At 32.5% G+C, this 17,313-nt stretch overlaps 1 protein-coding gene across 1 annotated transcript; it reads right to left on the reverse strand.

Annotated features, from left to right (window-relative positions):
- Positions 1-480: 480 nt before the first annotated feature.
- LOC128554477 (G surface protein, allelic form 168-like) lies at positions 481-14,976 on the reverse strand. Its single transcript, XM_053535752.1, has 4 exons — positions 14,903-14,976; positions 7,902-8,033; positions 3,335-3,466; positions 481-2,992 (listed from the first exon to the last, which is right to left on the reverse strand). The coding sequence occupies exons 1-4, from the start codon at positions 14,970-14,972 to the stop codon at positions 2,904-2,906; spliced, it is 423 nt and encodes a 140-aa protein (XP_053391727.1). The 5' UTR covers positions 14,973-14,976; the 3' UTR covers positions 481-2,903.
- Positions 14,977-17,313: the final 2,337 nt, after the last annotated feature.

The raw sequence follows: 17,313 nt of genomic DNA on the forward strand, positions 1-17,313 counted from the left end.
CGTTGATTTTTGTCTGCGTGTCTTCAGACAAGAACCTAGATTAATCGTTTTAGTGATAACTGAAATAATTATTTATATTTGAGCAATTTCATTGATATTTTTAGAAAAAATTGTTTTCTTCTAGTTGTTCATTTTTTAATTCTAATGAAACTTGACACAATAAATTAATTCCATGATGACATTGTGCATTAATAACCGAAGATTTCCTTGCTGGGAACTAAATCAAACAATACAGAATACATAAAACAACTGTTTATTGATCTGATATGTCCATTTCATAAACTTTATAAACTGTAATTAAACATCATAATAAGTAATAACGGACAGATTTGGTGTGTACAGCTAATTTCAATATCTTTTTTATAACATTATATTAAGTAACAATGCAAGTGTTTATTCTGTACAGTTCGTGACATTAAATTCATTTGATGTCAAAAAAAATGATGACAGATTGTCTAGGTATACAAAGTCTACTTTAAAAAAGCAATATTATTTAATCATGTTCATACGCCTTTAGAGTGGAATAATACCCTGATTGCAGATCATCCTTATGTATACAATCCCTACATTTAGCAACAGTTTTATTAAAAACTTTTCATTTACAGTACATTGATTGGTTGCACGAATTACATAAAGTCATTTAATATTGACTATACCAGTATTCCTTAGGACTCAAATTGCTCAAATGTAGGCAATATACTAATCGGAAGTTCAGTTCTAACGCCCCTTGAAATGTTTGGCAATATATTTCACAATACAGTACATTGATAGAATTTCTAACACATGCGTTGCTAATGATATTTTTTCATAAAACTCCACAGTAATAAATCAATAATGAATAATGCGTTGAGTAATGCTGTGATATCATTTAATGTATTTTATAATCCAATTTTAAAATGTCAAAAAAATCACATAAATGTCTAGAATTTATTACTGATCGAATGTCGTAATAAGATATTAAAACTTGACAAAAACAAAATAACTTCTTTATCCTATTATATCTTTGACATATGTTTAAATTTGGGTTTGATATTTGACCAGACAACGGTGACAATTCAATATCATATATACAACTCTATATCCTTGTAAATAATATTTGCTCGTTGAATAAAAACAAAACATGCATTTTTATTTCTGTTGTTTTTAAAACATGGATATAGATCGTAATGAATAAGATAATAATTATATTCATAAAATTTTATTTGTGGAATTTTTCGAAAGATCTTAACAATATACTGGACTAAGTGTCTGAATTTCATAAAAGTACTACAGGTGTTATGAAAGATATTGCCAAAATTATCGAGGAACTGTAAGAAGTTCCGATTAGTGAAAAGGCAAAATTAAATTACCGACAGGATAAAAATGTCTGATTTAGGTGATTATTTACGTGTTTTAATGACTTTGTATATAACTGAGCAAATGAATGAGTATTACTCATCTACCATCTATCAGCCAGTTTCATTCAAATGCATTAGTGCATTTAACAATAATGCCATTGTTGAAACATAGTCACAAATTAAACAAAGAGGTTTATTTGAAAATAAAACAGTTGTTCTGGAAATGTAATGCAAAAAAAATGTGAATATAGAAAAATAACAAAATAAAAATGTTGACAAACTTCTGAAAAAAATATGTACTTAAAATAGAGAAACACTGAATGAATGAAAAAACATCAAACGATCAAGGTACATAAATATGTCATGCCTTTGTCCCAGCTTTTTTTAAAATATCACCACCTAACTCTAATGTCAAATTTCACTTGAAACTTTTACACTTTGACAGTGTATTAAATCGTTTTCCAGAGGAAATCCATGGTCGTGTTCAAACGACTGGTCTTATTTAAAGTGGATTTATGCCCATTTTTTTCAAGCAAAAATCCAGCTGAAATAGATAGGAGCATAAGAAGTGTAGAGAAAATAATAGTTTTAACCCAATATACTAAACTCTTCCTGCTACCAGTACAACATAATAACTTTCCAAATATTACTTTTTTATTTTCAGTGGTCCACTGTTTTTAAGAGAAAAAAACTGTGTTCAAGAGTTGTTTCCCTTCCACTGCAGAATTTCTCTACCAACAACAACAACAACAACATAAGGGAGATCACTGAGAAGAATGGAACTATTATTTTATTAGTCCGATTTCTTTGTTTCAAAACATCAACTTCAAATATATATGCAGCATTATCGTTTATGTAATACATATAAATGCACAGCAACTGAAAATTGCGTTAATGAAACAGTCACCAAAAAAACCACTAAGATGCGCATAATGCCACTTCAACTTTCCGCTTAGATTTTATTTCCGTAAAGAAAGGAACGTCATGAACTTCAAAGATTAACATCAAAGCGACTCGTTCAGTATCTAGATATTTTCGATTAATTGAAATTGGTTTTTGATTCATCGAAAATATTTACATATTTGCTTCTTTTAATCTTTGCCAAAGCGTTAAAATAGTTCCTGACAAAAATACTAAGAGTATCCCCTGTTTGTTATATTGGATTTTTGGACTGACAAAAAGAATGAAATATATATACTAAAACAATTTATATAAAGATCTTGATAGAAATTAAACCTGCCATTAAGTTAACAAAAACATGAAAAACTTAAAAATAAGCACTAATGCACATCTATTAAAATTGGCGGTATGAATTTTTTGCTCTATTCAATCAGATAGGAGAAAATGTTATGAGCAAATAAAATGATAAACTACTTAAGCAAAGAAATGTTTTCCACATAGAAAACTATATTGGTCATTTACAAGCTACAAACTTCTCCCGCGGATAATTTTGAAAATGTGATTTGTCAAAAAGGCTTCTAATGTCTTAAGCTGAACATATAAATACATATTTTCTTATTCATCTGTCATGATCTGGTAATACGTTGTGTTGAATAATTTACCAGCTTAAAAAAGGTCTCTGAAAGCAAACACAAGTAACGTAGCACCAAACAATGTAGTAATTGTTGTAGTAGATACTGTGGTGGCTTTAGATTCTGAAATATAAAAAATTATTTTCTAAAATAAAAGTTATCGAAAGTTAAACATCAAGATGACTTTGCATCTTGCCACTGTGCTTGCCGATATAGATAAGCCTCCAAATATATAATTTTCGAAACGTACATGACCCAAATCAGTCACTTTTAAATCAGAAAGCAACAACATCTTAACGAGATATTTTGTAAGACGTTACTGTTACACTTGAAGTAGTGAAATAAGTAAAGATAATGCAGTCAATCTTTAAGAAATTTACTCAGGTCTGAGAAAAAACGTTGTATTAACTGCTCCTTTTTTAAATTACAACTGTCCTTAAAACTAACGGCAAATAGAAATGTTACTTGCTGTGCACTTATTCACTGTTTCTTTGAAACCGGAATCACATTTGCATTTTGAATTTGTCACATCACAAGCAGAGTTGGCGATAGAACTGCATTCGTTCCCAGATTTAGTACATGATGTTCCTGAGACAGCTATTGTAAAATAAAATATTGATTTATTTACAGGTAAATAAAAAGAAACTTGTCCTATATATAAAAGTATATAGCTAGCTACTTTTGGGGTATTTTGTCGGCCAAGGGTTTAAATACGTATATCTATTTTTTCTTGATACGGTGATACACATGGGTATTTTGTGCTACAGTTAGAGTGAGGGACTAGGGTTGAAGAATTGGAAGTTAAAGTTTTATGAATAAATAATACTTACCTGACATTACAGTCTGGGTTTGTCTTTCCATAAAGTATACCGTGATCAGCCTTTTAGCCCTACCCGGAAGTGAACTTTTTACCTCGACACCGAGCACTTCCGACACATGCCTCAAATGTTCAGTTTCCTTTCTGGCGAAAGTATTCGCCGTACTAGGAAGAACTGTTGTAATGGTATGTGGGATAGATGGGGGTACCTGTAATGTCAGGTAAGTATTTTAACTCACAAAACAAAAGTTTGGATGAATAATGATTGCAGAGCCGTACCCCTCGTTGGTGGGAGACATTTCAACAGTTCTTTATGTACAATTTCCCAAAATATCATGTTCGTTATTCACCTAATAATTATAGGTAGATCAACTATACAACCAGAGATAAATGAGGTGAGAATTACCGTATTACTTCCACTAGTCTATTAGAGTTGTACTTCGTGTTAACAACACCAATATTTACAAATGAATATTCCTCCTATACATACTGGCAAACATCACCAATTTCACACATGTTTGAGGTTTCAAAAACCACAATATGTACTCAGAATGTGATCCACAAGAAATAATAAGTCACACATACGAGTTGTCTACTCATTTCAAAAATCAACAGAAACAGGTTTCAAGTAGTACTTCGTAAATGTGATCTTCCCTTGACCAGTCAGCAGCCTCCATAATTCGTTGTAAAGATGCGCCCTTGAACAATGACCAAGATGGACCTATACTACGTGTAGAGTGTCTCCTGATCTTCTAAACTGGTTTATTTTCTTTTTGATAGCAAAGTTTACCAACTGTACTATCCATCTGGAGATTGTTTGTGGAAACACTGGTCTATGTCGCTTGTTTATGGCAAAGAATAACTTGACAACATGTTCTACCATACAACTGATAGGGTATCCGTATCATACGCTAGAGGATGTAGGGTCCAGGAACAGAACAGAGGTGTTTTCTTGTTCTGGATACATGCTTGACCCAAGATATACTGAAAATTTTCCAGACTACTGCATTGTTCAGTGAACATTCTGTTTCCCTGATTTGCTGTGTGCTTAATATATCTGCAAGAACGTTCTTCTTTCCCATCACACGCACTGCTTTTAATGATATCTTGTTTTCCAAAGCCAATTCCTAATTGCCAAGTTTCATTGTTAATAAGGGAGACTGAGAATTGTTGAACGCTCTTCCAAAAGATAATTTCTTTGTTTGTTTGCTGCAAGCTAATCTTCTAAGTAATTTGCTAGACGAATATTGTGTTTTCGTAAATGTGCTGCCACAACTGTCGTTACTCTTACAAATACTCTGGGGGCACTTGTTTGGCCGAAGCAAAGAGCCCGAAACTGATAGACTACTACCTGAAAATGAAAACAAAGAAACTGACGATGGCCTTTGAAATTTTTATATAGAAATATGCATCTTTTAAATCGATCGTCAATGCCCAGTCTTCCTTTGCTACAAGATTTAAAACTTTTGACAAGGTGTCCATCTTGATATGTTGCTTGCGGAGATACTCGTTGGGGGGTTTCAAATTGATAACTGGTCCCATTTCCCCATTTTTTGCACTAGAATCAATATGCTGTAGAAAGCTGAATGAATTTTCTTTGGGTCTAGTATTTCTACAGCGTTTTTCTCTAAAATGATGTTTATTTCCTATTTTATTATTTCTTGAAATTTTAAAGGAACTATGGTAGGTTTTATGCCTGAAAAATGTTTTGTTTTTTAGAAATTCCAACTTGTAACCTGTCTTTATAATTTCCAGTACACATTTGTATGTGGTTATTTTCTCCCACTCTGGAAAGAAATGAGACAGTCTCCCAACAACGGGTATCTCTGCGTTTCTTGCAATAATACTTACAAAGTCATTTTTCATCTGTTTTAAAACTCTTCCTCTGCCTGAGGTAGAAACGTGTTTGTGATAGCTTTCATAGCTACCTCTTTTCCGAAATGAGGACTGTCTACCTTCAAACTTGTCCCGAGATAACTCGGGGATGCGAAAATTATTCCAGTTTGTAGAACTAGAACTGTGTGCCTTCTCATCTTTGTTATAGAGCAGGTCTTTTGTTTGACTCGGGTTGACTTCCTGAAAACTTGTGTTAAAAGTCTTTTTCTTTTTAACGTCAAAGATCAACTTATCCACTTATTTCTTCTTTTCTTTGCGAGATTTTAACAAAGACTCAAGTTCTGCACCAAACACACCATCTCCTATAAGAGGTAAATTTGAGAATTCAAGATTTTTTGACTGTTCATAGAGGCTAGTGTCTGATATAGCAACATATATTTTATTATATGGTGAAATGCCCCTGCACTACCGATCTTATCAAGACATTTTAAGCCTGATTTTTACTGACATTATCTGATTGCACAAGCTGCAACAGGATTCCTTTACTCTGTTGTATATACATTTGGATAACAAGTCCAAGTCTTGCTGCCTGTTGACATTTATAGCCAATCTTTTCAACCATTTTTGCGGGTTGAGTGAAAAGAGTCTTACCTTCAGTGCCTTTGTTGAAAGATGTATTGTTGCCATACATTTTGGTAAAACAACACTTAATCAACGTATCAAGCGATGGCACCTCAAACAATTTCTCTGACTCACTTTCAACAGGCATTAGATCGAAATTTTCCTTTGAAAATGACGTTAAAACATTAGCTCTTTAAATCTTAAATACTGTTTCAGAACGTAAATTTGATAACTGTCTAGCACGAGTGCCTCTTTTTTATCACTTTTTGATAAGCGCATCGTCCCCAAACATTTCATAGAGTTCTTTCTTTTGATCCGTTATCAAACACTCACCTAAGACACCAGAACAGTTACCCTTTAAAGAATCGCCTTTGTGACGGAAAATGTAGGTGTCTGAATTTGATTTAGAGTCTGAAAGGCAAGCATGGATAGAGACCGTATCATCATCACTCTATAACACGTCTTGGTAGTCTTTGTGGCGAACTATCAGTGTCAGTGTGACAAGTACTGAGATTTGTTCCCTCCGGAGAGATTTGTTCTCTTGAAGTCGTCTGACCTGCTGGGATTTGTTCCCTGTCCATTAATTTTTGCAACATAGATTCTATAACTGAAAATCTGTTTTCTAATTTTGTTATACCTCAATTTATGTGACTTCTTTTTTTTTTTGTTTTAACAGACACGTGTTCCTGCTGTTCCTGTGGCGGTGTAAGGTCTTTTCTATCAGAAATATCGGAAATTGCCTCCAACGCGTTAGAATCTGATACACACAGTACTCGCCCTCTTCCGCCAATTTGTCCGACGCCATGGCGATAAATAAAGTTAACACAAGGATTTCCACTCTAACAGATAAAATCTCTCAATACGGGACCACGGTTGCGCATACGATACGAATACTTTCTTAAGAAAGAACAAACTGAACATTTAACGCATGTGTCGGAGGCAAACGCTGTCGATGTAAAAGGTTCACTTCCGGGTAGGGCTAAAGAGGGGATCACTGTATTAGGGTAGACAAATCAAGACTGTTATGTCAGGTAAGTTTATTTATGTAATAAAATCAGAGGCTATCGTGCACCTAAAACTGAAAGAAAACATAAACGAAAATATATTAATTCGTTATAATTATGCTAGGTATGAATAACATTGATAATGATTTCAAGTACAGTTTGCGAACTCAGTAGTGCTTGACGTTTTAGCTCTCAGATGACATGTGCTTTTAACAAATCATGCATATGCTACTGATGAAATGTATGAAAAAATAGAAATCTTGAAATAAAGATAAGCGTTGTACATACAGCTGAAATAATATTAAAACAAGTTATCAACCCAAGCGTATATGCGAAGAATAAATATTTACAGACAAGTTTGAAAGTGTTAAACGAAACTTTGGTACGGCAGTAGGTATGAATTTCATAACTGAAATCAAATACCAAATGCCATATCTCCATGATTTATAAGACTACTGTTTCGTTACCTGCGGCGAGTTATCAGTGTTTGATGATACATGTACATTGGTAATGATTTCATGTACAGTTTGCACATACAGTAGTGTTTGGCGTTTTAGCTTTCAGATGACACGTGTTTTTAACAAATCATGCATATGCTAGTGATGAAATATATGAAAAATAGAAAATTTGAAATTAAAATAAGCTTTTCAAATACAGTTAAAATAATATCTAAAATAAGTAATCTACTCAAGCTTATATGCAGAATATGCGAATACTGATTATTTACAGAGACGTTTGAAAGTGTTGAACGAACCTTTGGTACATGTTGTAGTGGTTTCAATGAACCCTGCATTGCACTTGCACTTAGTAGAGACGCAAGCTGAGTTGGGTATACCGCTACATTCATTTCCATTTGCGGTACAAGCAGTCTGTGAGACAGTCGGCACTTAAAATAAGGTATTAATATAAATGATCATAACGATAGTGATTATAAATGAAAATACAGTTAGTATAAGTAGTGATCTGATTTGCTTTTAATTGAAATATAACAATTTTCACTACATAAAATTTACGTAAAAAAGATTAAAATGTACTTGAAATAACTTTAGACAAAATGACCTCTAAGACTGAACTGATATGCTACGGCAGTAGGTATGAATTTCATAACTGAAATCAAATACCAGATACCACATCTCTACAATTATAAGACTACGTCTATACTGCTTCGTAACCTGCAGTGACTTATCACTGTTTGATATTTTATGTGCAGTTTGAGCATTCAGTAGTGCTTGACGTTTTGAGATAAAAATAAGCTTTGTACATTCAATTGAAATAGTATTAAAAACAAGTTATCTACAGAAGCTTATATGCAGGATATTCGAATTATAATTATTTACAGATAAGTTTGAAAGTGTTAAACGAACATTTGGTACATGTGGTAGTGGTTTCAATGAACCCTGCATTGCACTTGCACTTAGTAGAGACGCAAGCTGAGTTGAGTATACCACTACATTCATTTCCATTAGCGGTGCAAGCAGTCTGTGAGACAGACGACGCTTAAAATAAGATATTAATATAGAATGACCATAACAATTGTGATAATAAATGAATTTACAGTTAGTATTAGTAGTGATCTGATTTGCTTTTAACTGAAATATAACAATGTTCACTGCATAAAATTTACGTAAAAGACTGAAATGTATTCGAAGTAACGTTAGGCAAATTGACCTCTAAGACTGAACTGATATGCTACGACATTAGGTATGAGTTTCATAACTGAAATCAAATACCATCTCCATAATTTATAAAAATACTGTTTCGTTGCCCTTAGCGTCTTATCACTGTTTGAAGTCATAAATATGTTAGTTAATGTTATCAAAACATGTATTGTGTGTTTAACATATTGTCACTACTCATTCCGCGTTTTTCTTCACCGGGTCCATTTCATGATGTTGCCGCCGAAATAATGCCCATGTAAGTATTAAAAGTACAAATGATCTATACATTTCACATCATTGTTATTGTAACTGTTTGTTTATCAACAACAAAACTATATCGCAAGAACAGTAAAACAATAAATGAAAATATTCAAATGTTTTGTTCTACTTCAGAACTTAAATCTCCTTTTTCTAAACATGTGATTCAACTGTGTTAAAAGTAATATATCAAAAACTTCATTAAGGATGTACGAGCGTTCTTTTTTTCGGGATATCCGCCATTTTGAAAAATGTTTCTTCGAATATTGCTTTCTAACAAAAGTTTTATCAAAAAATATTGATAAATAATTAAAATATGGCTAATAATGTACTATATAAAAAATTTTCAACCTTACTTTTGGCTGGCATTTGCCTAAAATTGACGTAAGATTTACAATGGGGTGGGGTTAAGTGATTTCAAATATCTATTAAAGTACATCAGGTTTGGTTTTGATATTTTCCTGACTGATATATATATGTAATAATAAGCTACAATTGAGGTAACAGCTTTCAAGATAGCACTTTATATTATCTAGAAAATATAAATTAATTTAAAAACAAAAAAAAAAAAAAAAAAAAAAAAAATATATCGAAATTCACCAGTCTTTAACAGTTTTTTCTTAATAAATTTCTTAGAGGCACGGTGATCCCAACTTTTTTCTTTCCAATATGAAGCAATTTTGTGTGTCATTAAAGCTGCAAAATATTTTGAAAATCTTAGCGTCAGAATTTATTTTTGTAGATCTAAATATGTTTTTTCCATTGAAAATAAAATGAGTGGGGTAATTATGTCAACATGTAAAAATGAAAGAAATTTATTAGTGACATTTATGCTTATATTATACTGACATCACCTTTTTTTCTCATATTAACCTGTAAGACCCGAAATCCCTATAACATTAAGTGGGATATTATATGTTTTATAAAGTACCACCATTTTTTCAGTTTTACAAAATTTCAGAAATGCTTAAACAGTGGGTCAAGGAAATGAGCTATAAAATTAAAACGAGTTCGGTGACCTATGTTATTTCTTCTCTTGTTTGTCTTGGAAACTAATGTTCTTCAAGCTCACAAAGTATGAAAAAATTCTTAACGTTAGAAAAATTCGCTCCTACACCCTTAAGTAAATATATAAAATATTCCATTAAAAAAATTTGTAATTAATCTGAAAAACGTAAGCTGTAAACAATTATTCAGGAAAAGATTTTGTCTCATACCTCGTTTTATCTGATAAAAAGTTATTGTTCTTTTTTTACATTTTCGGATAACAAAAGTGCCAAAAATGTTTATCTTGACCTTGGAGCTAGGGGCACGATACATCAACTCATTATGAGGAACACTTGTGCAAAGTAATTTTAAAAGCCCTTGATGGTTGGCAGAGTTATTGGCCAGACTGGGCAAGAAACAGACCATGATAACCTTAGACCGTTGCCCTTAGAGTTAGAGGTCTGGATCTTGCGCATGGGGAACATTTTTGCCAAGTAATTTTAAAATCCATTGATGAATGCTAGAGTTATAGACATGCTTGGGGTAATCGAATACAGTAATTGTAATCACCTGTAATAATCCACTGTGTCACCTACATTATCTACTTTGGGTTCAGGTATTATGCACAGGTGAGAAATTATGACATTTAGCAGTTAGTATACCAACAATTTACACAATGCCCCTGGGTAATGCAAACATGACATGCCTGAATTGAAATCAGAATATAATTATTAGATTAAGGCTAATTTATCCTTCAAAATGCTCTGAGATTTTTTATGAGCAGTCCCTTTCTGCATAATATAATTGCAACCAAACAGTCTTTTCAACACTTTACTGAAAGATGTCAAAGTGGAAATTAGTTCTATATACCAAAGGGTTGTTCTTGGCCCATAAAGGCCTAATGTTAATGTTTCTGGGGGTACATTGCATTAATTTGTTAATACATTTTTAAATCTAACTTTTCAAACCTAAACTAAAAGTATTAATTGATTTCGTATAAAAATACCTGGAAGCATAAATACTGAATATTAGAAAATGATTATGTTTTTAGTTTTTGTCGCAGCTTTCAATAATGGTTGAATAAATGCAATAAATTTCACATGTTAATGATGATTAAGTGCAATGATACGCTACAGTGAGATACAATGCCAAAAATGTTTCTGGATTTCCAGGTTAATGGATCATTAATTACATTATCAAATCTGTAAATGAAATTAGAAACCATATCTATTCAGTTATATATGCCTATGTTTCTGTCATCCAAACAAATAGTTAAATTGAAAGTAATCAAATGTTAGCATGATTACTTGAGTGCAAGTAATGTAATGTAATCAATTGCTGAAATCAAATGTAATTGTAATTAGAAAATATCAAAGTAATTGTAATGTTATCAATTACTGAAACATGTAATCAGCCCCAAGCCTGGTTATAGACCAGACAATAACGACAAACTCGGATTGATTGATTTTGTTCATGGGTGGTATTACATGTGCCAAATCCTTAACGCCCCGTAGCAACGACTTTAGCGAATCATTAATACATAGAATTACATTATTTTTTCTTCTTTTGCTGTCTTGACTTTCGCGCAGATTTAAAAGGGAAAGGCAATGTTGTTCTTATGTTAATTCTGTCAGCTGGGATTACTTAGATCATTTAAAGAATCGAAAGAATTTTCAAAATCGGCTTAGAAATGAGACAGTTATGAGCATTTAAATATTTGATCAAAATGGCGACCATTTGTTTCCATGCAACAAAAATGGCGGATTTACTACATTTCCAGATAGTATTACATATTTGTACCGTATTTGCTTATTTCTTTAAAATAACTTCTCTGCATTTTTCCTGCTATAATGAAAGCAATTACCATGTTTCACGTCTTACGCTCAAACAAACATATGAAATTAATATATATAAGTTATTAAGGATCAATAATCCACTGTGTCACCTACATTCTCCACTAAATAAGAATTAGGCATTGTGTAAACGACGTCATACACATACTAAAACGGTTGCCTCTATGATCAGCCATTTTTTTAAATTGCAAACTGCCATATCTTCTTCAATAGTGGTCCGATTTGTTTCAGCGTTATGAAAGGCTTGAGGACGGGTTTCATATACAATTAACTAATTATCAGGCATTCCTTGCCCTTTAAATAAATCAGTATCCAGTACATGCGGACGAAAGTTACAATATGTATTTACTCTGAAAGTATATATTGGATATCACAATGCCCGCAGACACTTAGTATATGCGGAATATTGAAATATCAGTGTTGAAGGACTTTAGACATGATGCTTTCAGTTTTTTCAAGAAGTGTCAAAAATAAGATCACTTAGACTTACCGTTTTCAAATAACATACAAATTCCGCGGTGAAGTACTTTATTTGTCTTAGTTTCTCAAAATATCATAAAACAATAGTAAATTGCCAAACGCCCATATATTACATTTTCCAATTATCGTACCAATTTCTTTCAGTCATCAGTCCGTATCTGCCGTTTTCAAATCTTATCATTTTCTTAAATCAAAGCGAAACGTCTAAATAAAGCTGTACATGTCAAAATAAAATACAGTTCTTAACCATACATGATCGTTGTTAACCGTCAGGAATGGAAATTATTTCTTTGTAAAATGTAATATCAAGAAGATATTTTTACCGATTTCAACATTTCATTCAACCTTATTTTGGTCTGTATACATAAATTCACTTTAAGATTACATGCTTACTTTATCTCAATTTGATTTACATTACTCAAATATGTCCTAACGAGGGCAGAACTAAAATCATCCCCCATCTATTATTTAATACCAGGATCTTAATTTTCTTTTTAACTAAAACACCAATTTGGTACTTTAAGAGTAATGCGAATAAATAGCAAGTACAATTGAAATTCCTTTTAAAAGAGCCATTTCACACTGTTTCTATATCAAAGAATAATCGGACATCTTAAAGGCAAACACCCTTTTTCGAAATAAAATGTTCAGCAAAACTGTTTTGTTTGCATTTAACTACATGTATTAGAAAACCGCATTTGTATGCAAACACAGTTTCAAAATTTGAATGTCATGCGAGCGATTTTTTCATGTTAGAACACTGCGACTTTATGGAAACTTTTGTTCGCAGATGACTATTCGAAGCTAACACTTTTTACGCAAATCCTCCAACAAACTCCTCCATTATTTCGTCTATCAATATCAAACCATGTTACAATTAGAAGGGCACATTTATCATTTTCGAACGTTTAAGTACAAGACCTAATCAGTCACACTTTTAAATCAGAAAGCATAATGCATCATTTTATCGAAATATTTGTGTAAGAAAACGTTACTGTTACACTTGAAGTATTGACATAAGTAAAGATAATGCAGTCAATCTTACAAAGGTCTAAGAAAAATAGATTGTATTAACTGCTCTCTTTTAAATATACAACTGTCGTTATATCTAAAGGCATGTAAATGTTATATTAACCTGCCGTGCACTTATTCGCCGTTTCTTTGAAACCGGAATCACATTTGCACTTTGCATTTAGCACATCACAAACAAAAATTGCATTCGGTCCCAGATTTGGTACTTGACGTTTCTGAGACAGCTATTGTTAAACAAGATATTGCTTTGTTTACAGGAAAATAAAAAGAAATATGTCCTATAAATAAAAGTATGGCAAGTTACCTTTGGTGTATTTTGTCGGTACAAAGACTATCGGCAAGGGTTTTAATACGTACCTAATACAATATAATGTAGCCATTATCGTTTTAATTGTTTCCAATAAAAAACATATGTACCATTTATACTAGTAATATCTAAATTAATGTCAGTTAAATTTATCAACTTAAAAGACTTTGTTGTATAGTTGCACATTAAACTCAATCCAATTGCATTAATCCTAGGTAACGTGAGTCCATTCAGTAGACATTTCTTGCAATTGTTCTCTAATAGTCTATTCCACAGACACTTGGGGTTCGGACCTCCACACGCCCTATTCTCCTCCGCCCCTGGTTAAGTTTAGCCAATATATTTTAGCATTTTACCATGTATTGAGCATAGATGACGATCATAAAATGCATTTTGTAACATTTCAGCGGTTTTTTAAACAATAGGGCCAAGATGGCTCTAGGTCGCTCACCTGAGAAACACACCATAACAGTGTAAACATGTTTGACCTAGTAATTTCATGGAAAAAATATTCTGACCAATTATAATTAAAATTGGAGCAAAAATCTTGAGTATAAATAAGTATTTTCTTTGATTTGACCTAGTGACCTAGTTTTTGACCCCAGATGACCAATATTCAAACTTGTCCTAGACTTCATCAAGGCTATCATTCTGACCGAATTTCATGAAGATCAATTGAAAAATACAGCCTCTATCGCATACACAAGGTTTTTCTTTGATTTGACCTAGTGACCTAGTTTTTGACCCCAGACTACCCATATTCGAACTTTACCTAGATTTCATCAAGACAAACATTCTGACAAAATTTCATGAAGATCAGTTGAAAACATTTAGCCTTTATCGCATACACAAGGTTTTCCTTTGATTTGACCTTGTGACCTATTTTTTGACCCAGATGACCCATAATCAAACTTAAAGTAGATTTTATCAAGGCAATCATTCTGACCAAATTTCCTTAGTTCTCGGAATTAAATTGTCAGTCGTGCATATTATATATTTGCAACGGCATAGTATGTACAATTGAAATTTCTTTGAACTATATCTAATAAGAACATCGCGAGTTTATGGAAACATTTGTTTACAGATGAATATTCGAAGACCACACTTTTTGCGCAAATTCTCATTACGTCGACTATCAATATCAAACCGTGTTAAAATTTGATATTATAAAGGTAAATACCTGCCGCTACACACAAATGACATGAAAGTCCAATGGCCACAAACAACTTCAGCATCATGTCAATAGACATATCCATTTTCTGAAAATAACAAAACAAAACATTTCTTTGACTATGCTTTTTCACATGTGTAGGGAGCTCAATTAAAAAATAAATGTCTAATCATTATAGACTTTTGGTAAACGAGCAAAACAAAGTTTGTTTTCACTTGTACATCATCAATCATGTAAGAACATATTTCAATTTTTGTTGAATGACAAATTACAAAAAGTGTTCAGATGTTTAAAGAAACAATAACAGTTTTTAAAGTCACACCAATAGTTTTCTTCATCCATCAGGCATGAAACATTCTTAAGCCCTTAGAATGAGTTTTGGGTGCCTTCATAACCGATAATTAGCTTAAACAATTAAACATATTATGTGACATCATTGAGCTAAACATAAAACACTTTCAGACACAACTTTTGTGATAAAATTAATTGTTACGTTACACATGTATTACTGAGATACTTGCAAAACAATGCATATGAAGAATTGAGAAAATTAATTTTGACAGATCATGAAAACTGATGACAAAATTTGATAGATGGTAAATGAAACATGGTTTATAAATAGAGCAAGATAACGAAAGCATTATCAGAAAAGTCGATTATGTCTTTATTGGTAATTCATGTGGTAAATCAGGGTTTTCTTTATAGCCAATACGATTCAAAAGTAGTACACCTATTTTGTCACGATAATGGTTTCACTACCCGATTCCCCTTTTCTCAATAGTAACGATTAACATGTTATTGTTACAAATACCGTGCGAGAGTAGTATTAAAAGTTTGCCGGTATTTATACCTTCCAGTTCGATTTTCTTAAAAACAATAAAAGAACTGACTGATATCTTGCAGTTGTTTTCTCTATCCAAATTTTGTAAGAATTTATATTGTTTCAATAAATTGACACTAATTAGAGACATTCACAATATGGTAATTAGTCTAAACAGATCCCTTATATTCACATATATGTTGAGCATTTATCTAATGAGCTCCTGTATTGGTAATAAAAATGCGTAATAATCTGATCCGTGACGTGTCCTTGACAGTTCATATTGGTCAAATGCAATCTTAGTTCATATACAATCTATGGATAGTTAAATTGACATTTCATCTTAGTCACTTTATACTATTTCAATTTTTCCATTGCTTCCAGACATATTCACGTTCTTTAAAAAGGGAGAGCTTTGCCACTATTTTCCTGCAGAATCTATCAGGTCTAAGATCAAATCACTCTCATTTTGTGCACTTTCGAATTGGATGTCGCCAACCATCAGCTGAGCGAGCATCAGATTTCGTCCCTACGAATCATGATTTACCTTTGTCTTTTTGTATCATGCATGTATTTTTTTTCTGTCTGGGCCTCAGTGATAATGCCAAACTGAAGATTCGAAATCTTCCCTGTCTAAATTTCAACAAATTGATAATTTACATGACCAACCGAAATATCTGTTGTCTCCGTATATCTGTTTCGATTTGTCATTTGCTAAAGTCCACATTTAATTCATTTCTTTTTCACAGTGGTGCACTTTCTTTTCTAATCTCCAACTTTAAAGACAGCTACCAGTTTTACTAATTTACTGTTTATATGCTGCAAACACCTTATTATGTCTCCCCACTCCTTGTTTTTGCCCTGTCCGTCACACTTCATTTCCGATCAATAACTAAAGAACCATTTGACATAGAACCTTCAAACCTCACAGAATGGTAGTGCTTATAGAATAGACTGTGGCACCGTTAAATGTCGCAACACCACCAAATGTCGCAACCACCGTTAATGTCGCAAGCTTGACGTTAAATGTCGCAACCACAGTTAAATGTCGCAAAACCATCTGTCGCTAAATGTCGCACCTTTAACGTTTAATGTCGCAAAAAATGCCCACCGTTATATGTCGCAACACCAACGCTAAATGTCGCACTAACTATTTGACACAACAATATATATAAACAATGCCTTGTGTAATATCAAAATTTTATTTTATGTAATTAACGCGAATCTTCAATCATAAAATAAGGTTGTGTTAGCTTTATGCCCGACGGAAGTCATACTCATAATTCTTGTCAGTACATACGATTTTTCTACTTTGTATACCACTTTACCACATAACTTAATAAATGACAAATTAACTACCCTAATTCAAAAGACTTTTGCCAGAGAGAATGCTACATTTCTCGCTTGCAATTTTGATAAAGCTTTTTCTACTAGCAATATTATTAAACATTATACAATGTTGACCTGTGGCGAAGATTGTAAAGCCCTTTTCTTTTTATTGAACAACATTTACATCAGGTTTGGGAATGCAGTTTTTAGACAAGTAGTTGGTATTCCCATGGGAACAAATTGTGCACCCCTTGTCGCAGATTTGTTTTTA

Source organism: Mercenaria mercenaria, unplaced genomic scaffold, assembly GCF_021730395.1.
Source record: "Mercenaria mercenaria strain notata unplaced genomic scaffold, MADL_Memer_1 contig_5066, whole genome shotgun sequence".
Lineage (NCBI taxonomy): Eukaryota > Metazoa > Mollusca > Bivalvia > Venerida > Veneridae > Mercenaria > Mercenaria mercenaria.